Raw genomic sequence first — 26,285 nt, forward strand, 5'->3', positions numbered from 1 at the left:
TATAAAAGTGCTTATATTGATATAATTTATTCTAATTTGTGAATTGAAATAAGCTATATTGGAATAAAGCACCTTATACCAATATAACTGTATCTGCACTAAGGCTTTTATGGGTATAACTACCTTAGCAAAAATCACATACCTCTTGCCAACATAGTTATGTTGGTAAAACTTTAAATATTTAGTTTAAAGCTGTTCCCAATTGACTTAAGCAAAACTGAAATAAGTATGTCCACACAGTGCACTGATTTAACTAAATTGGTTTAACTAAATCAGGCAACTTTCTCATGTAGACAAGACCACAGTGGAATGCTATGGCCCTGTCTACATTACAACCGTCTACACTACTATCTTAAAACAAATTTGTTACTACCATGATTGGCTCTAAACATGGTTTATAGCCATACTTAATGCAAATAATACTCAGTGCCAGATTCTGTCACACATTGAGTAGGCCATAATTCTTCAAGAAGTCCCATTGAAATCAATGGGAGTAGTACTCATGGTGTAAGATGGCAGAATCTGGCCCTCAGGTCCTATGGCAACTAACTGTGTTTTGCCTAAGGCAGAGCTTAGACTGGCATGTGGACCCCCTGCCTATGCAACCAGTTTTGGTAGATCCTTCTTCCTTCCATCTCTCCGAGATAAGGCATCCCAGAACACACTGCCACTTGTGCTGTTGATGCTGCTCTGTTGCATGTTCCCCTGACATTCTATCCCAGGGATCAGCAACCTGTGGCACGCATGCCAAAGGCGGCACGCAAGCTGATTTTTAGTGGCAGTCTGCTGCCAGCTGGGGTCCCAGCCACCGGCCCCGCTCAACCTGCTGCCGGCCTGGATGGACGGAACCCAGGGCTGGCAGCCAGGACCCCAGCTAGCAGGGGCCAGTGGACGGAACCCCAGACCGGCAGCAGGCTGAGCGGCTCAGTTTGCAGCTGGTCTGGGGTTCCATCTGCTGCCCCCACTGCCAGTCTGGGGTTCCGTCCGCCGGCCCTTGTAAATGTAAAATGTATTATTGGCACGTGAAACCTTAAGTTACGGTAAATAAATGAAGACTTGGCACACCACTTCTCAAAGGTTGCCAACCCCTGTTCTATCCTATACTGAGACACTGTGATACCGGCCCAGATTTTCCTAGAGTGCATATGTAGATACTCTGTTAGAGAGCTAAAGTATGGAGAGACAAACTTAATTGACATGTGGATGTGTTCTGAAAAAAACTGCTGTGTGGACCATGTTTTCTTTACCAGGTCAGAGGAGTGTATCACAGACTGGATCTGAAAACACTGTTGTACCTATAGTGTGGACAGACTCTATCTATTGGGAAGAGACAGATAGGGTACAGTCCTGCTCTAGCCTGGAGGTGAACTAGATGATTTGCTAGCTCTTGTCCATCTCTAATTTCTATGATTCTGTTCGTAACTTTTAAGCTACATGTGTAGTCTGTTAACAATTCAGTATAGAAAATATTTTTTGTGTTGACCTTAAAAATCAACGATCAAATCACAATCTCTATTTTCTGCATCATAGAAAGTGGGGAGACTAGTCTTGTGGTGAAGTAGGTAGGGGGATCAGAGCAGTCTACCCTGCTCTTGCCTCTAGAATCTTGTGCAAGTCATTTGACCTCTCAGTCCATCAAAACAGGGCCAATAATGTTAACTGGTTGTGTTTGTAGCCTGGCTAGTATGCGTTCAAAAATGTTAGCCTGCATTTTAGCAAGCATTAAGAGGGCTTTTCAGTTATATTGAGCTAATTCCACATGAGCTAACACAATTGAAAAACATCCTTTTTGCCTATCAAGAGAGGGCCTAAGTGCCTACATTTTCCAATCTATGAAAAGGGGCTGATGAATTCTCTCATAGAGGTGCTGAGATTTAGTAATTCAGCATCTATATTGCGTTTTGTGATTGATGAAAAGTTCTTAAGTGGAGATTATGGGATGTGTGACATTTATACACTTGTAGCTCTAGTGGAGCGTGTAGTGGTGCCTATTAAGGTTGCCTATTGCTTTCTATTATAAACCCATTTTCAGTTTATTTTAAATTTCTCATACTTGGTCTCTTCTTGAGTCTCTCTTCTCTGCCCCCCCCCCTCCCCCAACTTGGAAATTTTGGTCCAGAAAGAGCAAAGTTAATGGAGGGGGAAACAGGGAATTTTTATCAATGTAAGTTTTCCCCCACCTTTTTCTGAACAGCTCTAGTGCCTTGGCTTTGAAGTAGGAACTTCAGTTGAAATTTGGCTGAGGAATAGCACTGAGGTCAGAGAAGTGCTTTCCACTGTTCCTGTAAAAATATGACAGCCACATAATAGCCATACTTGCATATGTGATAGTTTGTAGAACTTTTTTTGTTTTAATCACAGTATCTCAGAATTGGGACTGTTGTTACATTACACTGAATATGCTTCCAGACTGCTCTAAAGACTTCATTATTATTCCAAAGTGACGTCATGCAGCTATAGCTCTATTTGTGGTGCAGGAAAAATGTGTCCTCTTCCTTCATCTGTGTTGATTCTTATATTGGCAAATATCACTGTGGTATCTGAAACGATGCTGCTTATGTACCTGCAAATGCCATTTTTTTGTAGAAGAAGGAGCACCAAGTTGGGGCCAGGAGTCCATGAGTTCTTGTCGCACCTATTCCACTGACCAGTGTTAAGGGTTGAAAAGTCTACAGAACTATTATTATTGAGCTAGGTTTCACACTACTGCTCTAGGAGGAGGCAAATATCAGTACATAGACCAACACAGGTTGCAGAAGGTCACTGTGTCAGAGTCCATTTCCAGTGTAGCAGGCACATCTCATTCAGTTAGCCACACTGGCTCTCAGAAAAAAATAGGAAATTTGTGCTTAGCTATACTGTTTGTAAAATGAAGCTACTTCTCTATTCCCATCTTGTTAAAGTGCATTGAGATAACAGATGAATAAATACTGTGTAAATGCGCAAAGTATTGGTTTTTGTTGTTTAAAAAAAAACAACAACAAAAAACAGTCCTAACTCTGAATCCCTTGATCTAACCACTGCACTGCAATCCCTTACCAAAGCCAGGAATGGACCCCAACAACCCTGATGTCCACATTCTACTGCTGTCTAGAATATAGTTGCATATGAAGGACTTTCTTCTATTCATTTTTCTTTTAAAAAAATATAGACTGGATGATGTAATTATCCCTTCTAGCCTTCAACTCTGTGGGAAAGGAAAAAAACAAAACAAAGAAAAGCTGCTCTTATGGATCCTGACCATTAAAATTAATAGGAGTCTTTCCATTGCCTCCAAGGGGCTTTATCTATTAGGCTCCTAGCCCCCAGTCTCATCACGGTTCAGGTGGTGGCTTGGCAATAATCCCGTACTGCTTGTGCTAAAAACATAAGAATGGCCATACTGGGTCAGACCAAAGGCCCATCTAGCCCAGTATCCTGACTTCTGACAGTGGCCAATGCCAGGTGCCCCAGAGGGAATTAACAAAACAGGTAAATCATCAAGTGATCCATCCCCTGTCGCCTATTCCCAGCTTCTGGCAAACAGAGGTGAGGGATACCATCCCTGCTGATCCTGGGTAATAGCCATTGATGGACCTATCCTCCATGAACTTATCTAGTTCTTTTTTTAACCTTGTTATATTCTTGGCCTTCACAACATCCTCTGGCAAGGAATTCCACAGGTTGACTCTGCGTTATGTAAAAAAGTACTTACTTTTGTTTGTTTTAAACCTGCTGCCTATTAATTGCATTTGGTGGCCCCTAGTTCTTGTGTTATGAGAAGGAGTAAATAACACTTCCTTATTTACTTTCTCCATATCAGTCATGATTTTATAGACCTCTATCATATCGCCCCTCAGTCATCTCTTTTCCAAGCTGAAAAGTCCCAGTTTTATTAATTTCTCCTCATATGGCAGCCATTGCATACCCCAATCATTTTTGTTGCCCTTTTCTGAACCTTTTCCAAGTCCAATATATCTTTTTTTTGTGATGGGGCAACCACATCTGCACACAATATTCGAGATCTGGGCATACCATGGATTTATATAGAGGCAATATGATATTTTCTCTTACTATCTATCCCTTTCTTAATGATTCCAAACATTCTGTTGACTTTTTTGACTGCCGCTGCATATGGAGTGGATGTTTTTTACAGAACTATCCACAATGACGCCAAGATCTATTTCTTGAATGGTAACAGCTAATTTAGACACTTTATTCATTTTTTATGTATAGTTGGGATTATGTTTTCCAATGTGCATTACTTTGCATTTATCAACATTGAATTTCATCTGCCAGTTTGTTGCCCAGTTCACCCAGTGTTGTGAGATCCTTTTGTAGCTCTTTGCAGTCTGCCTGGGACTTAACTATCTTGAGTAGTTTTGTATCATCTGCAAATTTAGCCACCTCCCTGTTTACCACTTTTTCCAGATCATTTATGAAGATGTTGAATAGGACTGGGCCCAGTACAGTCCCCTGGGGGACACCACTATTTACCTCTCCATTCTGAAAACTGACCATTTATTCCTACCCTTTGTTTCCTATCTTTTAACCAGTTACCAGTCCATGAAAGAACTTTCCGTCTTATCCCATGACTGCTTACTTTGCTTAAGAGCCTTTGGTGAGGGACCTTGACAAAGGCTTTCTGAAAATCCAAATGCTTGTTGACCCCCTCAAAGAATTCTTGTAGATTGGTGAGGCATGATTTCCCTTTACTAAAACAAAAAAAACATGTTGACTCTTCCCCAACAAATTATGTTCATCTATGTGTCTGACAATTTTGTTCTTTACTATAGTTTGCCCGGTACTGAAGTCAGGCTTACTGGCTGTAATTGCCGGGGTCAGCTCTGGAGCCCTTTTTAAAAACTGGCATCACATTACCTATCCTCCGATCACTTGGCAGAGAAGCTGATTTAAATGATAAATTACAGACAGTTAGTAGTCCTGCAATTTCACATTTGAGTTCCTTCAGAACTCTTGGGTGAATACCATCAGGTCCTGGTGACTTATTACTGTTTAGTTTATCAGTTTGTTCCAAAATCTCCTCTGACACCTCCATCTGGGACAGTTCCTCAGATTTGTCACCTAAAATGAATGGCTCAGGTTTGGGAATCTCCCTCACATCCTCCACCATGAAGACCGATGCAAAGAATTCATTTAGTTTCTCTGCCATGGCCTTATCGTCCTTGAGTGCTCCTTTGGCATCTCGATTGTCCAGTGGCCCCACTGGTGGTTTAGCAGGCTTCCTGCCTCTGATGTACTTAAAAAAAATTTGCTATTACTTTTTGAGTCTTTGGCTAGGTGTTCTTCAAATTCTTTTTTGGCCTTCCTAATTATATTTTTACACTTCATTTGCCAGAGTTTATGCTCCTTTCTATTTTCCTCATTAGGATTTAACTTACACTTTTTAAAGGATGCCTTTTTGCCTCTCACTGCTTCTTTTACTTATTGTTTAGCCATGGTGGCTCTTTTTTGGTTCTCTTACTATGTTTTTTAATTTGGGGTATATATTTAGGTTGAGCCTCTATTATGGTGTCTTTAAAAAGTTTCCATGCAGCTTGCAGGGATTTTACTTTTGGTTCTGTACCTTTTAATTTCTGTTTAACTAACCTCCTCATTTTTAATGTAGTTCCCCTGTCCGAAATTAAATGTTACAGTGTTGGGCCGCTGTGGTGTTTTCCCTTCCACAGGGATGTTAAATTTAATTATATAATAGTCAGTATTACCGAGCAGTAATATTCACCTCTTGGACCAGATCCTGTGCTCCACTTAGGACTAAATCAAGAATTGCCTCTCCTCCTGTGGGTTCCAGGACTAGCTGCTCTAAGAAGCAGTCATTTAAGTTGTCAAGAAACTTTATCGCTGCATCCCTTCCTGAGGTGATATATGTACCCAGTCAATATGGGGATAGCTGAAATCCCCATTATTGCGTTTTTTATTTTAATAGCCTCTCTAATCTCCCTGAGCATTTCACAGTCACTATCACCATCCTGGTCAGGTGGTCTGTAATATATCCCTACTGCTATATTCTTCTTATTCAAGCATGGAATTACTATCCATCGAGAGTCTGTGGCACAGTTTGGTTCATTTAAGATTTTTACTTCATTTGACTCTATGCTTTCCTTCACGTATAGTGCCACTCCCCCACTAGCACTGTTCTGTCCTTCCGATACATTTTGTTCCCTGGTGTTACTGTGTCCCATTGATTATCCTCATTCCACCAAGTTTCTGCGATGTCTATTATATCAATATCCGCATTTAATACGAGGCACTCTAGTTCGCCCATCTTATTATTTAGACTTCTAGCATTGGTATATAAGCACTTTTTAGCTGTCTGCCATTACATGATGTAATTGAATGGGATTTTTTTTTTTTTTTTTTTACTGTTTCTCATCAGATCCTACCTGTATTTTATCATCTTCCAACCTCTCCTCCTTATTAGGACATAGGGAATTTCCATTTATAGATCCTCCCTTAAAGGATGCCGCTGTCTGAATTACGTGCTCCTCCGCAGCTGTTGGCGTTCCCCCAGCCCTTAGTTTAAAAACTGCTCTGCGACATTTTTAATTTTAAGCGCCAGCAATCTGGTTCCATTTTGGTTTAGATGGAGCCCATCCTTCCGGTATAGGCTCCTCCTGTCCCAAAAGTTTCCCCAGTTCCTAATAAATCTAAACCCCTCTTCCCTACACCATCATCTCATCCACATTGAGACGCTGCAGTTCTGCCTGTCTAACTGGCCCTGCACGTGGAACTGTAAGCATTTCAGAGAATGCTACCAAGAAGGTCCTGGACTTCAATCTCTTACCTAGCAGCCTAAATTTGGCCTGCAGAAACTCTCTCCTACCCTTCCCTATGTCATTGGTACCTCATGTGCCACAATCACCGGCTCCTCCCCAGATAAGGCTATGTAGATGTCTCGACGCAACCTTCACACCAGGCAGAAAAGTCCCCATGCGGTTCTCCCGGTCATTGCATACCTAGCTATGTATGTTTCTAATGGTGGGAGTAAAGGCTCTGCAGCTCTATGAATCCTGCAGCCATGCTTAGTTAGAGAGCACAAACATCTGTTAATTACAAAATACAGCAATTTATGAATCTGGGGTGTTATTGTTAGTGTAAAGAAATGAAAAAAGATGCATGACAATGATCAACAAACTGAACAGAGCACTAAAAAAAAAGTCCATATATACCAGTGTGACTCTTACATACAACACTACTTAGCTTTTTTTACTTCGTTTTTCTTTGCTTTGGTTGTGGGTTGTTTTTTTTTTGGGGGGGGGGGTTGTTTTTTAAATATGGGAGTGTCATGGTTTCTTATCACATGTTCAAATTTGAGATTCAGGATATCATTGACAAGTCTCCTAAAAATAAACTTTGTCTGAGATGACACCACATTGCTGATTGTTTCATAAGCCACAATATTAGACAAAGGGTTATTTTCACTCCTTAATTGGTGCAACATTTCATGAAGATTTAAATTTAGGTAAAGTATCTATTAATGGTGAGTGGGAAAATTTAAAATGAAAATTGCAATAAACTCAGAAATATGTGTAGAGTGCCCCACTAACTGGCATTCAGCACAGAGAAAACATTCTAACTTTTAAGAATTTATGCTATAAATGTGAAAGGCCCCTAGAGGCCTCCTAATTCAGCAAGAAACTTGAGCACATGGCTAACTTCAAGCATGAGTTGTCCCACTGAAGTAAATTCATGTGCTTAAGCAGCTTGTTGAATCAGGGCCAGCACTCAATTAGGAGGGGAATTCTGTGAAAATTTCTGGTCCTTAATTCAGTTTTCAGTTTTACTTTGCACTTCATCTTTAAGCAGTAGTGCCTTCAGGCACTGCCAGGCAGTCAGTGAACACCTGGAGGAATTGACGATATAAGACAAAACTAAAGACAATAAATTCAGCCAATCAATAATTGATAAAAGATGACCAGCCTGGTGATCGTCGATGCTATAAACCATGAAAATACAGAAAGTGCAAGGCATCCTACTACTCAGGACTGACAAGGTGAAATGTTATAGGCAACTTGACAGCTGGTCAATTAAAACAAAAAGTGAAAAGTCATTTCAGGTGCTTCAGCTTCTCCTGAGTCACATGCTAATGTTTCTATTCTTACAATCACCTTTTGGGTTTGTTTTTTGTTTTTGTTTGTTTTATTTTTTTTAATTCTCTCAGCCAATACTAGGTGAAAGTTCCATACGAACAGGGAGAAATGACTATTCACAAAGTAAACAGTCTGAACACAGGGAAGAAAATTTTTTTTAATTTCTTACAATGTACGCTGTTTCTTGTCGAATTACAAGATAAAAATTAAGATAGAAATGTGATTTCCCCCCACACACACACTTTAAATATATTTCCTCTGTAATTCTTACCTGTAGGAGGCAGCAGGCTTCTGTCTGTTTCGAAAATATTTATATGCAGCTTCATGGTTCACCCAACTTCTGACATTAACTGAGAACTTTTTGAGACTTAAAATAATAGGAAAGGGTTAACTAGTAATGTGAACAGTTCATCTTTTTTTTTCCAGTTTTCTGAACATCATTGTTTTGAGCAGTTTCCCCTTCAGCTTTAAAAGTTAAGGTTGAAGGCCATGAACCTGCACAGATTTTTCATATACTGTAACTTTGAAGTCAGTGGGATTATTCATAGTACATAAAATTAAGCACATGTGTAAATCTTTCCAGGATTGTGGCTCAAACCTGAAAGTTCAAGGTAAAATTACAAAAGTAAGGAGTTTTTAGCAATGAGTAAATTTTAAGGGATTAAAAAGCCTGATTTTTTTTTAAAAGGTATTTAAGCACTTAACTCCCATTTAAACCAGTGGGAGATAGGCGCCTAGTTATGTTTAGAAATCTGACTTTAGTAAATTTCATCTGCTGTTAGCCGCATTGTGTCAAAATAAATACAATTTTCTAAAATTACTTTCTCTTTTCATAGAACTGCTTGCGCAAAGAAGCATGTTGCTTTCCTGGTAAAAAGGCTAGAGGGATGGCATAGTATGTTTACATTTAGGCACCACAAACCAAAATAGAGGCTTGGGGATAAATTCTGCACTCACACCATCTATCACTTGAGAATTAGTTGGTATGTTGGTAAGACTCTTACTTTGCTATGGCAGCCCTGTGTGAAAGAACAGTTATGTTTTGTGATCTAGAAGAGAGTAACATTTTCAAAAGTGATCCTAAGTCTCATTGAAAGTCAGTTGCTCGATATTAAGAGTTGAGGCAAGGGCCATCCTAAAATTTTGGGAGTAGGGTGAACTCAAATTAGACATGTAGGATGGAAGTTTCAGAATTAACTGATCCCATTGAAGTAATAGGAGTTTTACTATTGACTTCGGTGGGAACGGAGGTAGGCCATTGGCTGAGTGTTTTTGACAATTTTACTCATAAATTCTTAAACACAAATTTAAAGTACTTTGCAATATTGCCATCCCTTTTTTTTCTAAATGTAAACTGTGTGTTTTAAAATGTTTTATATTTTAGCTCTTGGTTCTAAATTTAGTGGGGAAATTATTTTGGAATATAATTTTGTAATGTTCTGTTAACATTTTTTTTATTATTATTTTTAGTCTATCAGCCTAACTATTTAATTCTTTTTTTCTCCCAATCCAAGTAAATAAGCTAATGCTGGATATGCTCAAGTGCATTTTTAAACTATCATTCTGATTAAAAGAATTCTCTGAATATAATATACACTACAGGGATATACTGGCATCTCTTTTGAAGGGTCTTATGTAAAGATTACATTAGCAGAGATTTTGAGTGTGTCTATTTTTTAAAACCGAGTAAAAAGGTATGTGTACTTCCAAAGAAGGTACACATGTGGAGTTGTGATTCAGTAAAAGAAGGCATTTGATTTAGACCTCTGTTCAGGAAAGTGTTTAAGCATATGCTTATGTACTTTCCTGAATCAGGGCCTTAATCAGTAAACAAACGAATTTGTAAACATCTGTACATTGCATACTTTAAACAGAGACCGACTTTGTTCACTCCTTGAAAAGACAGGATATGCTCAGATTTACATTTCAAGCAGGAGAGGTTCTTCTAAAAACAAATACATTCTGTGTTCTCAAGCAACAGACTTAAGATAAACTTTATCAAACTGTGTCTTTGCCAGCTTTTTCCTTTATAATATATGATTTCATGTGCTGTGTTATGACTAGGGGACAGTACTTCTCACTAGCAATCGCAGTGCATAACTGGATGCTGATGATTAGGTGAACTGATTTCCCCACAGGCTGCTACCAGTGTGATAGTGTTGTACTCTTTCAAAAACTGAGTGTGGTGTACAGCACTGTGTGCAGCTAAGTATAGTCACTTGTTTCTCCTTTGCACTGAAGAAAAGTTTGAAGCTAAGGATAATTATTTTTTTCAAAATGGGGGATAAGGAATCAGGTGATACTATATATAACAAATATTTCATTCCCTTTCTAATTTTTTCAGTTTCCATTCCTTTCTTCCATTTATACTCTTCTCTCTCTCTTTCCTCTAAAGCTGAAGACATTGTCCTTCTAGTTGAGGTCTGCTAAATACTATTCCCTTTGTAATGCCATCTGAAATGGATTGCTGCTAATTGAGGACTCTGCCACCTTGGAAGCTAAGGACCACATTCAAGAGTCAGACTCTAATCCTCTGGCCATAAACTCGTGTCTCTGAGGATTTTCTTGTGTAGAAGCTAACATTTGACTATATTTCAAGGAGAAAACAATTAAACAGATTACAACTCTCTGCAGAAGTTTGTGGGACACTTTCCTATGCACTCTGCCCACAAGATGAAAGTCAATCCTTTGGCACCTTTTAGGAATACAGTATATGAAATTGCTCTCTTTCTTAATCTGTGTAAATCTGCATAATTTGGTATATTTTTAATTGTAGATCTATTTTGTATCTGTTCATTCTTTCTCCTCTGAGAAATGGACAAGGATCTCTGTGCCTGAAGTGCATAATTTTGGTTAGTGTCCCTTCGCTGTTTCAGCCCATGTTTGTTCTGGTGTAATTCAACCAACCATGTTCTCAGTAGTGTGCACAGTGATGCATGCAGGCACACTTTAATTAACCAGCCTGTGTAGCAATTAATTTAAACTAGTTAGGAATAGAATTTTCAAATCTTGAATTTCAGTGATATTTGGGGGACAGAGGATGAGGGCCTCCCCCCCTCTCTGCCAAGTGCCATTAAAAAGGGCTCTAAAAGTCCCATATTCACACTGAGGGAAGATGGCCCCAGCATAGATACTGTGGAAAACCACCATACGGCTGTCTTCCGAGGACCCTCCTCAGAAGCCCTGGCATATGGGGGTGTGCCAGGCAAGGTTGGTCAAGAGGGTTGTGTCAAGAGAGGGGCCATAGCAGGCAGCGCTGTGGCCCATAGAACCCCCTGGCAAGGCTTCAGTAATTTCAACAGAGCACCCTGGGATTGAGAAGGTGCAAACGTGGCTTAACACTTCTGATCTCAGAATTGAACCCAGCCTTTAAAGAAAAGGAAACAATTGGAAAGTCACTGTTCTGATGCCATTCCATATTTGATGTCCTTCATCTGCATTGATATATATTAGAAATCTTTGACACTGCTAATATAAAGAGTCTGATCTTGTCACACTCACTTCTTTTGAGTAGTACCTTACTCCTTGATTAGTCCTATTAATTTCAGTGGGTCCACTTTGGAGGAAGTAAAAGTGGCAGAATCAAGCACATAGCGTTAAATTAATTCTAGTCACAGAATATTTTTCTGGCTAATGAATATAAATTACTCATTTCTAACTTATATAATGATGTTTTCTCTCCTTTACTGCAGGTGGTGGAAATGGACTTTAAGAAGCTGTGACTCAACATTTCATCCTTGAACTACAATGTTTTTTTTAAATTTGATTGCACTACAAAAAAGCTGCTAATGGGATAAATGCTGAAAAGTTTCAAGAATTGACTTGAAGTACCAAAAGCCATTATTGAAAATCAAGAAGAGCTTGAACCTACATCAGTATCATTCAGTCAATATTATTTCCTCACAACAACAAAATGGCAAGTAAACGAAAATCAACTACCCCGTGCATGGTCCTAGCAAGTGAGCAGGATGCAGACTTAGAAATGATATCAGATTTGGACGAAGGACCTCCTCTACTTACACCGGCAGACAATGCTACAGCTGAGAGTATATCAAGTGATGAAGACATTCAAGAATATATGGATTCAGACAATCAGCAAAATAAAAAAGTTGAAGGTGGCTATGAATGTAAATATTGTACATTTCAGACACCAGATCTAAATATGTTTACTTTTCATGTTGATTCAGAACACCCTAATGTAGTATTAAATTCATCCTATGTCTGCGTGGAATGCAATTTTCTTACCAAAAGGTATGATGCTCTTTCAGAGCACAATCTGAAGTACCACCCCGGAGAAGAGAATTTTAAACTGACCATGGTGAAACGTAATAATCAGACAATCTTTGAGCAAACCGTGAACGATCTCACTTTTGATGGGAGTTTTGTGAAAGAGGAGAATGCTGAGCAATCCAACACCTCAGAGATCCCCTCGTCAGGAATCTCAATTAGCAAAACCCCTATTATGAAAATGAAAAACAAAACTGAGACTAAACGAATTGCTGTTTTCCACAATGTAGCTGAAGACATTCCTGGTGAAGAAAAGGAAACTGAAAATGAGCCAGACTGTGAGGAAGTAGTCGAAAACCCGCAATCGGCAGTTTCCGAGTCCAAAATGAACAATCCGGCTGCTTGCAATGCAGCAGATACAACTAGCACCGTCATGACTCCAGCGCCAGTGATTCAACCTGGGGTGGCACAGGTAATAGCTGCTGTCACAGCTCCACAGAACTCTAACTTGATTCCAAAAGTCTTAATACCTGTAAACAGCATTCCAACCTACAACACTTCTTTGGATAACAATGCTCTTCTGCTCAACACCTATAACAAATTTCCCTATCCAACCATGTCAGAAATCACCGTTCTCTCTGCTCAAGCTAAATATACCGAGGAACAGATTAAAATATGGTTTTCTGCCCAACGTCTGAAACACGGTGTGAGCTGGACGCCAGAGGAAGTGGAAGAAGCGAGGAGGAAGCAATTTAATGGCACTGTGCATACTGTACCACAGACAATTACGGTTATTCCAGCGCACATTTCAGCAGCTGGCAATGGTTTGCCATCCATCTTGCAGACATGCCAAATAGTTGGTCAGCCAGGTCTTGTCCTCACTCAAGTCGCAGGTACAAACACTTTGCCAGTAACAGCCCCTATAGCTCTGACAGTAGCAGGAGTCCCAAATCAGACACAGTTACAGAAGAGCCAGATCCATACCGCCCAGCCTGTTGCAGAAACCAAGCAAGTAGCTGCCGTTCCAGCCCCTCAGCTTATCAAACACGAAACCACATTAGTAAATCCGGATTCATTCGGCATCCGTGCAAAGAAGACGAAAGAACAGTTGGCAGAATTAAAAGTCAGCTACCTTAAAAATCAGTTCCCTCATGATTCAGAGATTATTAGGCTAATGAAAATAACGGGCCTGACCAAAGGAGAAATCAAAAAGTGGTTCAGTGATACACGATACAACCAGAGAAACTCAAAAAATAATCATGGCATTCATCTCAACAACGATTCTTCCACCACCATTATTATTGATTCAAGTGATGAAACAAATGAGTCCCCAACCGTAGTCACACCACAGCATAAGCAATCGTGGAATGCTTTCCCTGATTTCACCCCACAGAAATTCAAAGAAAAGACCGCTGAACAGTTGCACAACCTCCAAGCAAGTTTTCTCAATAACCCTGTCCTGACAGACGAAGAGCTGAATAGGTTAAGGGCACAGACTAAACTGACCAGAAGAGAGATCAATGCCTGGTTTACAGAGAGAAAGAAAACAAATGCTTTAAAGGAAGAAGAAGCTGAGTTAAAAGAGAGCAATGCAAGCAGCTCAAAAGATGAGGCTGGAGAAACTTCTCAAGGAGAGGGATCTGTATGGCTAAGATCAGGGGGTTCTGCAAGCAAGGTGGGTAAAAAGTCACCAGAGCAGTTACATATGCTTAAAAGTTCATTTGTCCGTACTCAGTGGCCATCCCCACAAGAATACGACAAACTGGCAGAAGAAACTGGCCTTCCAAGATCAGACATTGTTAGCTGGTTTGGAGATACTCGCTATGCCTGGAAAAATGGTGGTTTGAAATGGTACTATTACTACCAGGGTTCCAGTGGGAATTGTATGAATGGTCAAGCCTTTGTCAGAAGGAGGGGGAGAGGGAGACCGAAAGGAAGGGGAAGAGGAAGGCCTCGTGGGCGGCCTCGGGGAAGCAAAAGGATAAACAACTGGGACAGAGGATCCTCCGTCATCAAATTCAAAACTGGAACAGCAATCCTTAAGGATTATTATATGAAGCATAAATTCCTCAACGAGCAAGACCTTGATGAACTTGTAGCCAGATCTCACATGGGATATGAGCAGGTCAGAGAGTGGTTTGCAGAAAGGCAAAGAAGATCAGAGCTAGGCATAGAGCTGTTTGAGGAGAATGAGGATGAAGAAGAAATGCTGGATGATCAGGAAGAGGAGGAAGAAACGGATGATAGTGACACTTGGGAACCCCCACGACATGTTAAGCGTAAACTCTCGAAATCAGATTGACATGTAAGTTTGGGGCTTGGGCAAAAAACCCATACATTATATTTGACATTATTGTGAAGAGCCAAATAGTTTTTAAAGGCTTTCCGTTTTAGTGAACACCTTCCTAGCATGTTCCCTCCACCTGAGAGAGTGGACAAGATGCTACCTGTGCAGCCACCAAATATTTGCTTCCTGGCTAGCAGAGATGGACATGCTAAGTGCTAGCCCAGGGTTTGGAACTATAAATCCAACCCAAATTCTGCTCCTCCTCCTCCTCCACATCACTGCTGAGGGCTCATCATTTAAGTGACTATTTATACATATTTAATTGCCTTGCATTTAATTCAAAAAACAAACAAACAAACAGCTGCATTTTTCATTGTTATAGGAGAACATTACCCACTCTTGGAGGAGGAAAATACAAAAACCTAATATGTCTTTTTGCAAACCTCGCTTTACCTCCTAAGGCTTCAGAGCTTGGGGTGTTTGTTTTTTAAAGGAAAGAATTCAAAAACAGGAAAGAAGGGGAAAAGTATGACAAAAGAATCAATAACCACAGGGGTGAGAATTACTTGGTTTTAGAAACTAGATGAAATGATTCTGTCATGTTTTTCAAAGTGTTTCAGGTTTACAGAACTTGTGCTGAAAATGTCTTTATCATCATGAGCTGAGTCAGTTTAAATGTAGGGCTATAAGATGCTGTTCATTAAACTTAATCAGCATATCCAGAAATCCATTCTACATCCATGTAATTTAAATGCATGGTAGACCTGATGTGATCCATATCAGCATTCATTTTTTGCTTACGCATTTGCTCTTATGTTGGAAAATGGTAACATAAAAGTCCTTGAAATCAAATTCTGTATTCTGAAAAAGGTAAATATGCAGACGAGTTAGGAAAGTTGCTTTAAAAACTATTCAGAATCAGCTGCTTTGTTTAGCAACAAAGACATGAAAAGACAGGGCAGAGATTAAAAGCATCTGCAAATTCACACAGTGCTAGGAAAAACACTTCACCTTTTTAAAGTAGCTATAGAGCACCATTTTTTAATTCCTATAGAAAATTAAAACATGACTGCTATTGCCTCTTAATTTTTGGGTGTAACAAACTATATGTGTACACGTCTCATTTTTCATCTCTAGTGGCAGCCCAGCTGAACGATTTGCATGCAAGTTTAACCAAACTTCATCCTAATGGATTCAGCCCATCAGTGTGATAATTACTTCTGTAAATGTGCAGGGCAATAAAACTACATGGTCAAGTATCCTGGTTTAAACTCAAAGTTGGACTTACCTGGACTGAGCTCCAGAATTGTTTGAATTTGATAGGGAATGTCTTGTGAATCTTAAATATTAGTTTCTCTAAAAATCAACCAGTTGGTCCCAAGAAAAAATAATTTCCAGTGCTTTGAACAGACCGCTTTAAAACAATGGTCTAGATCAGGGGTCGGCAACCTTTCAGAAGTGGTGTGATGAGTCTTCATTTATTCACTCTGATTTAAGGTTTCGCGTGCCAGTAATACGTTTTAACGTTTTAGAAGGTCTCTTTCTATAAGTCTATAATATATAACTAAACTGTTGTATGTAAAGTAAATAAGATTTTTAAAATGTTTAAGAAGCTTCATTTAAAATTTAAATTAAAATGCAGAGCTCCCTGGACTGGTGGCCAGGACCCGGGCAGTGTGAGTGCCGCTGAAAATCAGCTTGCGTGCCACCTTCGGCACACGTGCCATAGGTTGCCTACCCCTGGTCTAGATTCACAAAACACAGCTCAGGAAGGTGCCTCACACTAAGGATAGACAGTCAGTATTTCTACTGCCATCTTCCCTTATCCTGCTGGAAGGAGAAGCAACTTAAAATTTTGCTGAGTCTTTTAATTTCTCCATGGAGAGGAGATGCTGAAACAACATTCCTGGTCCCCTGGCCAATGATGTCAACTTTTTGGGTGGCATTAGCCCCCCACAAAAAACATCCTATTATCACGTACATCCTCCTTTTGTGCCTTCTCCCCAGTGGGCACCCTGCTTCCAGGGGCCTGTAGAAAGCAGTGTAAACCTGAGTCAAATCTAGCCCAGTGTTTCTGCACCTTCAGTAACCAAGTTCAGAACTCCTGGGGCTCTCTTCTTCCTCACAGAGATAAGTGGTGACAAAAGATCAATCACTTTCTCTCTGACCATGGGCTTCTGAAGCTGTGGAAACCTTAGTAGCAGTAGCTGTTACAAAGTGCTCTCTCTCGCTCTCTCTGTTTTTCTCTGATTATGGCTGATACCCAGATCAAACAAAAAGGAAGGGCAAAATATGCTTTGTCTCGAAAAAAAAAAAACCATCTTGCAGCTGACTATTTGTGTTTAACTTGTGCTCCTTCTCCAGACGTATCTGCAGCCACCTCTGTAATCTCATGTCTAAAGTGCTGACTCAGCTGCAGGAGGATATTCTATCTGAAATTCCAAAGCATGTGATTGAGTGTGTTCGCCTTGTCTGTTCAACATTACAGACAAATGTTAAGGCAGTATGCATTTGAGCATATGTTGCAGGATTCAACTTTGGAAGTATCAGGTGGCTTGAGGGAGCAGAACAGAGCACCAAAAGTCCAGCAATGTGATTGATCCTTTGTTGGCACCTATCATTGTGAGCATGAATTATAACCCCTCCAATCTGAACTGGAATATTGAAAAATGTAATTACCAGTTACAACTTTGGGGGAAGCACACTGATGTTTCCAGTGGAGCTCATGACACTGCATATATGCTAGTTTGACACAGATCAGTGTCTGGCCTATTCTTTTTGGGCTTCAACTTCTAAAAGTGTCTCAGTGATTAACGAATACCCTTGTTAGGCTGATGCTGATATAGATGAGGCTGTTGCACAAGCTAGAAAGAAAACCTTTTTTTTAAAAAAGCCATGTTAATTTCAAGCGCCATTGCACATGTAGGGTCAAAAATCAGTGTTTGCCAAATGGGAAACGATAAAACCAGATGGGAGAGAAACGCTATTTTTAAACTTCCAAGAATATTAAAATAAACCCTGAAACTCCTTAGCACTGTCTCTCTAATAAGCAAAGTCTGGACTTGCCTTAATATTTAGGGGTGACCAGAAGTTTAGATTTTTCTTTTAACATTATGTTAAAATAAACTTTTTTCCTGTTTTCTTAAGAGATTGTTTTTAGGCCAATAGTGAACTGAACTTTTTTAAAATGTGGTATGATCTAATTGGGAAGATCTCCAGATCACTTTGGTTGTGGTCTCTTAACTATCACCACATATGAGATGAGAAAGAGATGAGGGGATAATAGATTTAAGTATTTATTCTGATACTCCTGGGATGAAAATCTTTCAGTAAAATACTCTGAGGATTACTTTGAACATATACTGGGACAGATTCTCAACTGGTATAAATGATACAGCTCCATTGACTCCAATGGAGTTACAGTGATTTACACGAGCTGAGGATCTGGACCACTACCTCTTTGAATTCTGGAAGGTGTAAAACAAAACAAACACTGGGGGCCTGCTCATGGGAAGTGCTGAGCATCCACCGCCCTTATTAAAGACAAATGAGCGTTCTGAGCCTCCCAAGATTGAGCATGATGATAAATTAGATGAACCAGTTTAGTTAGATTAACCAGTGAAGTTCCTAGGAGTTGTGTGCATAGCACTGCTCATAATCTGGCCCTATTAACAGACCCTGAAAAGAAATAATTAGCATTTATACATTTCTGTGGAGAGGAGGGGGTTCCTTCTTATGGATGCTTCTGTCATCTCACCACAACTGACATGAAAATGAATCACTAAAAAGTATTGTCTGTGTGGAAGGCTGCAGGATTGTCTGTTTCTGTAATTGTAGCAATGGCAGGTAAGAAGCAAAATGTACTTTACAACAGTGGCTCCAAAGTCTTGTTGCTCAGCCCTGCCATGCTTGCCTGCCTCTGAGGGTTTGTTTCTGCTTGGAAAATGACTGAAATAAACTATTCTGGAATAATCATCACTTGGATTAAGCTAAATCAGAGAGAGGCACTCTTATTCTGGAATAAGAGTGTCCCTACAGAGTCTTATACTGAAATAACTAATTCTAATAATTATTTGGGAATAGCTATTTTGGTAAATTTCCAAATGTAGAAAAGCCTTTAATATGCTCTCTCCAGAAGTAGCCTAGGCTCTCTGTGACGGCATTAAAGCATGTACTATTGAGTGGGAGATGGAGGGAACTAGCTAGGAGAGCTCAAGTCTTAACCCTACGTAAATGGCAGAGATTAAGAACCACTGTTTTAGACCACACCTGTGAATGTGGCTGGCTGAGAACAAATACAGAGCTAAAATTTTCTCCTTCCTTTTGCTCTGATGTTTCTACCAAGAATATCTGATCTGATTATGTAGTTGCTGCTGCCTTTGAATCTTAGCTGATGGAAGAATAAAGACATATCCATGCCAGAATGGAGAGAGACATGAAGTAAAAGAAACTGGTGCCTGGCTGGGTTCATGGTCCAGTGTTACCATGGTATGCTGCCTCCTGGGAGAATCCCTCAAGCACTATGCAACCAGCTCACTTCCTTGGGACATTTGATATCTTTCAAGTGATCCTCTCCTCCAGACCCAGAAGTGCTGTTGGCTGGCTGTAGAGGGAGTCCAAGGCAGCCTTCTAAGGCCACATGGTTGAGAACCAGCCAGAGATAGGCCCTTTGAGAAGAGGGGAAAATGGAGAAGCCTGGAGAATTTTTCTTTACTTGCCCAGAAAAAAAATCCACTTCTCTTAAAATGTCATAAGCAAACCATGATCCATTTCTTGTTCTGTCAGAACAGTAAGGGGTAGTAAGCTAGGTTTGCCCCTCTCCTCCCTCACATTTAACTATTATGAACCTCTGCATAGCGTTGAATGCAAAGAATAAGCTAATTCTTTTTCTTCCCTTTCTTCTACATCGTGCTTGAAGTTGAGTGATTTCCCCCTATACGTTATAAAAGTTGGGCCACTCTGTGTGTGCATTGTCCACCAGAATATTTAAATTGCTTTTGAATAAATTCATATGAAGCTTCCATCCCTAGCTGTAATATTGATCGCTGGCGATAATGTGACTGCATTACGCCTCCTCAAGGAATCTTTCACATATTGCTTACTGACTTTGGGCAAAATCCTGTCCCCTTTGTGATTGCTGGGATCTCTGATGCAGTTGAACAGATTTCTTTTTGCTGTACAGGGTTGGGGCAGGATTTCTGAAGCCACTGCACAAGAGGTACAAAGCCCAGAGATGTAGATCCATTAGCTGTTCTCCCCCTGAAGTGGGAGCAGAGCAATAGCTAGGACAATTGCAGTCTCAGGCCATGTAATACCTGTGCTGCCACTCCTCAGCTCAGGGTAGGAGAGGGGTATTGCCCCTTTTGCACTAATGGATTACTGTAGTTGGAGCCTTAGCGTTTCCTTCTGTAATTATGACAGGCTTGGCTTCAGCCACCTGACTCCAGTGGAGCCAACGCCGTATCTGTATATATTCGTAGTACCTCCCAAGGAGAGAAGGCAAATTTTCAAGCTGCTGTCTTGCTAATACCCAAACCCTAACCTGGAAGCTTGAAAACTGGGCATGCAGTGAAATAATATTGACTGTCAGGGATTTAATTGGGCTTTGCATGGCAATAGGGCTTAAAAAACATTTAGATACTAATGAAGAGACATGAATAATAGTGATCAAGAGATCAATAAATATATTGAAAATTGTTCATACTGGTAGAATCATATAAACTACAAATGGAACAGATCTATAAAGGATTCCATTCTCTACCCCTCCCTATGCAATGCTGGATTGTTTCCTGCTCTGTCTAGGTTTTAAATACCTTGTGTGTCATAGGATAAACAAACAGCAAATAGCATGGCAGGGGCTTCTTGGGTCAAGTTACTTTGGAGCTTTTGTACTGTATTAATATTATGGAGAAAATGACTCAAAATGAGGACAGTTAAAGCAGAAAAAAAATTATAGTTCTTTGCACTTTATATAGCATTTTTCATCCCACTATCTCAAACCAATTTACAGAGGTGTGTATTATCCCCATTTTTAAATGGGAAAACTGAGGCTTAGAAGGCCTATATTCTTAAACTTTATGGCCTGATGGTTTCCCAGGTATTGAGTTCCTGTACGTGTCACTGACTTCAGTGAACTCTCGGGGTGCTCAGCACCTCTGAAAACTCAGGGCAGTTTTTTAGCTCCTTGACTATGAGTACTAAAATTTGAAAATTTTGGCTTAAGCAACATTCCCACGGTCACAGAGCGGTCAGTAATAATTCTGTGGCACTCTTCACAGGAGTATGCATTAACTTGTGTCCTGGCCAAGTTCCAGCTTTGATCATTGCATTCTGTCTACCTAAATTCTCTCTGCAGTTTGTTATATATGGTACTTGCCTCCTCTGTTGTCCTAAACTGTTGTGTGGTGTGCATTTTTTCTTTTTTTTCCCCCCACACAACCTCCACATTTCACCCCACAGGTGGCAGCACTATAGTTGTGGAAGAAATGGTGCCTGGATCTAATAGTCTAGCTTATATTTCAATTTCAGTTTGTAGAGCATTTGGAGGTGAAAAGTGCTAGAGACATCTTGGGTTTTATTTATCACAGCACAGCAAATTAAGTTGCAATATTATTTGCCTTCTGTTGAGTAAAGTGTTCCATATACCTCTTCAGATCAAAAATATTCCATGGTAGTTTCCCTAAATTATCTGCTAACATAATGTGAAAGCATGAGTTGCAAAGCCATCAGCTGTGTTCTGACAAGACAAACCACAGAAATTCCTGCTATGTTATGACTTCCAAGTAGCTTTCTTCCATAGTCCCAGCTTCTGAAAATGTTTCTAGATATGTCAAGTAGTCTGATCTGGGCATATTTGCAGTTTGTCTAATACCAATATTAAAAATTAGTTGTCCTCCCTGGGAAGGCTTTATTTATAGAAAATGTTGCACTGGATTCCACTCTTCATGTGCACAGGAGAGTTAACAGGAATCTCATTGGTTTACATAAATGATTGTGCTCTGCAGTTTTCAGTAACTGCAGTATATTTGTGTCTTGTTTCACATGTGAAATGCAATTAAGTTAATACTTTGTAGGATATTTGAAGTACTAGAAAAGTGATTGACTAATGACCACCAAGGTTTTGGGAGATGACCAGCATGAAGCAAGCTGTATGATCTATGCCTGGTGTATGTAATCATGTTAAAGGAAGCCAACGTGGCATTTTAGAAAGATGCGTTTCTCTTGAATGATTCAGTAGCTTACAGTGTCTTTCCTTTGTAGCTGCCCAAAGTGGTGAAGGGGAAGCAAGATATCTGGTTTACTGTGAATGGGCCTAATCTTTCGTGAAACCAAGAAAATTTTGAGACACACACAGGATTGAATACTCAAAAGGATTGGAACTTAGTGTTGTGCCAAAGTTAAACTACTGCAGCTGGCAGAAGTTCTGCACTGTAAATAGAAGACTGATTAAAAGACTACGTGTAAAACAAATTTTAATACAGTACATTTTTATTCTGATACATGATGGAAACTTTCTGTTTTAGACCTTTTTTGAAGGGGCTTCAGTGAACCACTAGATTTTGTCCTCTATTTTGTCCAGCTTAATACTGTACGTTCTAGTAAGATGGGCTTTATTGCCTGTGTTCTTTGATATGTGATTAAGCTTATAGCTTTGAGTGACCAAACATTTTACAGAGTAAAAGTTCTTAGAAAAAGTAAACGTAACTGATATTTGTGTCTTATTTATCAGGCTCTGCACAAACTTTGAAAGTTGTGCATGCACTTGTACAACTTACACATACAATTGGGAATGCATGGGATTCTTCTCAATATTACAAAACTAAGCCTTTGTGGCGTTATAGATCATTATGGATCTTGTCTTTGGATTTTTTTTTTTAGATGAAGATATGAATGAGTGCCACTGTTAAATATTTGTAATATTTCCATTCCTGCTTTCTATAGAGGCCTATTTTGCTTTAACACCTGAAGAAAATAATGAGAGAGAAAATAAAAAGAAGCTGTCAAAAGAATGAATACTGAGGGAACCACTGAAAATAAACTTTGTACCAAAAATGTGAAAACAGAAATAATGTAATATGTCCTTACTGAGTGAGTGGGTGTGTGTTTGTAAGGATTATGCAGAAACTAGGAACTGTCTTTGTTCAAATATGTAGCAGTCCAGAGTTTTTCTAGCATCATTCTCTCTGTTCGTTGTTAACTACATTGCCATGTCAAGAGGCCTGAATATTCATGTAAACTCGTTCTGTTAAGAGTAAAATAATTTTGGGAGGATATTTTTAAAGATGACAAAGGGGATTAGGCACCTAATTCCCCCTGAAAGTCATTGGGAGCTGAGCACCTAAATCCTCTGTCTTTTGAAAAATCTCCCCATTTGGGGCTACAGGACAATTTTTTTAAATGTGCTTTTTCTTCAGAGAAATTTTTTTGAAATTAGCATGTCCCATTTAAAGCCCGGCTCATGTATAAATAACTGCAGAAAAAAATCCTGCTTGCTTTCATTCACACAAACTCCCAGTTGGAGCCAGTATGTGAGCTTTACCTGAATAAGACTAAGGGCTTGTCTACATGTACAAGTTGTAATACTTTGACTATACTAGTATACTTAAAGCGGAACAACTCCCTAGCATGGATACACTGATATCTATATAAGGATGGTTTAAACTGGTATAGCTATTCCCATACAGGAAGAGGAATAAGAGATACCGGTGTAAAATCAACACGATTATTGATAGTTATACCAGTCCAAAAACTATAGACAGGCCCAGGAGTTAATAGCTCCCTGTTTGTGCAACTCATAAAATGATGCATCGTAAAAAATGTTTTTTTTACTGAAGCATTTGTCAACTAACAAAAGAAATACAGAGGAGCCTTGAATATGCATGCTGCTTTCATTTTTATAAATGGTTACCTTTTTTAACTACAGCTTTATTAGTAATTCCAAAATACTGCGATTTAGTTGATATTTTCGTAACAGACCAGCTGGCTTTGTGAGTTGGTGTCTTTTTTTTATTTCTTTTTCATACTGCTGTCAACTACTATTTTTTAATAATGTAAAATATGCAGAAATCTTGTGCACTACTTTATTTTTCTTTTTTTACTCCATAGAGCACTCAGAAGTGTAATGTTAAATTGCTGTTGGGGTTTTTTTTGTTTTGTTTTTCTTTTTTTTCAGCATTGCTGACTGTGGTCTTTGATCTATTTGACAGTAGTTTCTTAACATTTTCAGCTGTTGAACAGATTTGTTGTGCTTCAGGTATTGTAAAATGAAGCCTTTGAATATATTTATATTATCTGTTTCCACTGCAATAATGTTTAACCATCTATAGTTGTAAATAATTCTTACCAGTGTGTGTTTCCTTACAGGCTCAATGCTTAATGCTGATCTGATGTTTGCTAGCTTAAAATATTTATTTGACAGAGAAGAAGGAAAAAAAAAACTGTCTCACCCAATTGATTTGTGTCTTTGAGTGCATAATAAAGGTCAGCATTCAGTAGTAATTTTATTTAGTGATTTTCCATTTTCTTAAATGAAAATCAAATAATTATAAAGAGAATTAGTGACGCCTCTCAAGGGATAAACAAAAATGGGTTGCTTAACGGAGATGGTCTCTAATCAAAGTGCGGTCACGTGGTATTTGAAGCCTTTAAAGAAACTTTTAAGATGGAATGTTGCCTAACAAGACCCTGACCTTGCAATTTGTTGCATGCAGCAGACTGTTGCGCCCATGTGGAATCCCACTGATTTTAATGAGGCTCAACATGGGCACAGAAATCGGTCTGCACAACAACAAAGTGCAGAAAGAGGCGCTATATCTATATTGTGTTTGTGCATTTGATGGCAGTACTTCAGGCCCCATTTTCCACTTGCCTTGTGTAGTCACTTACACCTGTGCAGAGTGAGTGTAAAACACTGTCATTCTGAGTTGTTAGCAATTTACACTTGCTTTGCCTACAAGTAAATTACTGTGCAAGGTGCAAAGCCGTGGAGAATCAGATCATATAGTGAGTTTCCTCTGTCGTCTCTTCATACAAGAGGAGAGAGAAGAAACACTTAAACAAAACAAAAACTAAGGAAAGAAAAAGAGAGGAAAATCTGACTGTAAAAGCAAAAATATTGGCAGGGTGACTTGGGTAGGTATAGTGCCTGGAACTACTTTTAAATTGTCTAGCTTGTCTGAAGGTGTCCCTTTAAGACAAGAAACTGAGACCAAGCTTATAGGAAAGGCAGTTCCGTTTAATAGATGCAGTTACAACTTCTAAGCAACTAAATATGGCTACCAGTACCCAGAAAAAGTTTTATATAAGAAATGGGTGAAGCTCTGAGCTGCTACCCAGGGGCACTCCTGGTCCACTTCTGGCTGCAAAGGTTCACAACAGAGTTCTGGAAGAGTTTTTCTGCAGGATGGGAACAGACCTTTAAGGTAAAGCGCCCATACAAAGACACACATTCAACACAGGCTTAGTATGTGGGTTCATTCAAGTTCTTGTATCAGAGGGGTAGCCGTGTTGGTCTGGATCTGTAAAAGCAGCAAAGAGTCCTGTGGCACCTTATAGACTAACAGAAGTTTTGGAGCATGAGCTTTCGTGGATCAATACCCACTTCGTCGGCTGCAGGTGATGCTTGTGTTCTTGTGATGCTTTTTGAAGAACTTTCCTGGTGTTCTAAGAGTTTCTTCACTGAAGGTCTGATGAATTAGCTTGATCAGGCCCCGAAGGAGCAGAGATCTAGTTGCACTTGTTTAGAGGCAGCTCCTTTGCCCTGTTACAGCCGCCAGCATGTTCTCAGAGGAGGGTTTCCACAAGACTCTCTGCCCTTGCTAGGTAGTCCTTATGCCAGAGCAGTTCTTTGAATATATGTCCCTACAGGTGCTCCACCATAGCATGTGCGCGTATCTGCACTCTGAACTGCAGAATGTAAAGCAGGGTCTGCATCTGCACAGAGCAGCTCCTCATGCTCCCATATGAGGGCATATAGGAAGGTGTGGACCTGCAGCTATTTGGTTCCTTCTCAACTGCCTGCGGCTCCAGATGGAACATGTGGTATCAGCTGTTCTACAGCTTCCCATCCTTTCTCACTGTAATTTTTTCTTATTTTATTTAATTTCAGCACAGTTGTGCTTTTGCTGGGGGTCCTCCGCCCTTTTTTACTTTTGGTTTAGTGTTTCGGCACACCAGCCAAAGACCCTGGGGGTTTAAGCCCTGCCAGATGCACAGCAACAGGCATTCTAGGTGACTCAGAGACACATACATCCTGTCAAAGTGCAATGTCTGCTTTTGGTTTAAAGGCAGGTCTAGGAAAAAATAGGCTAGTTTGAAGTTCCTCTTAATGGAACCCTCTCTAGCTCCAGTGGGGTCTGCTTCTCCCATCACTCCACCCCCTGGTAGATGAGCCTCAATATCTCGGATTCCTCTGGTGACAGCTGGCGCCCCAGCAGCAGCTCCAGAGGCTAAGACTTCTAAGAAGAAACCTCTCTCCCATACTGGGGGAAACAAGAGGGGTAGGTCACCCCATAAATCTCACTCCTGGGAGACTTCACATTTTTCAAGGAGCACCACTGAGGGGCCGACTGAAATTAGTCCTGAGGCACAGGTACTGCATAGGAAGTACATGAGAATGGCCATACTGAGTCAGACCAAAGGTCCATCCAGCCCAGTATCCTATCTACCAACAGTGGCCAATG

The 26,285-nt window shown here is 39.9% G+C and overlaps 1 protein-coding gene across 2 annotated transcripts in view; it reads left to right on the forward strand.

The window, feature by feature from the left end:
* Positions 1-24,107, forward strand: part of ZHX1 (zinc fingers and homeoboxes 1) — a 34,739-nt gene extending 10,632 nt beyond the window's left edge. For both annotated transcript variants that reach the window (XM_045006663.1, XM_045006664.1), the window contains 2 exons: positions 11,783-14,622; positions 21,865-24,107. In XM_045006663.1, the coding sequence (XP_044862598.1) occupies positions 12,004-14,619 (2,616 nt within the window). In that variant the 5' untranslated portion in view covers positions 11,783-12,003 and the 3' untranslated portion in view covers positions 14,620-14,622; positions 21,865-24,107. The remainder of the gene's footprint in view (positions 1-11,782; positions 14,623-21,864) is intronic.
* The last annotated feature ends 2,178 nt before the right edge of the window (positions 24,108-26,285 follow it).

Source organism: Mauremys mutica, chromosome 2 (assembly GCF_020497125.1).
Source record: "Mauremys mutica isolate MM-2020 ecotype Southern chromosome 2, ASM2049712v1, whole genome shotgun sequence".
NCBI classification, from domain to species: Eukaryota; Metazoa; Chordata; order Testudines; family Geoemydidae; genus Mauremys; species Mauremys mutica.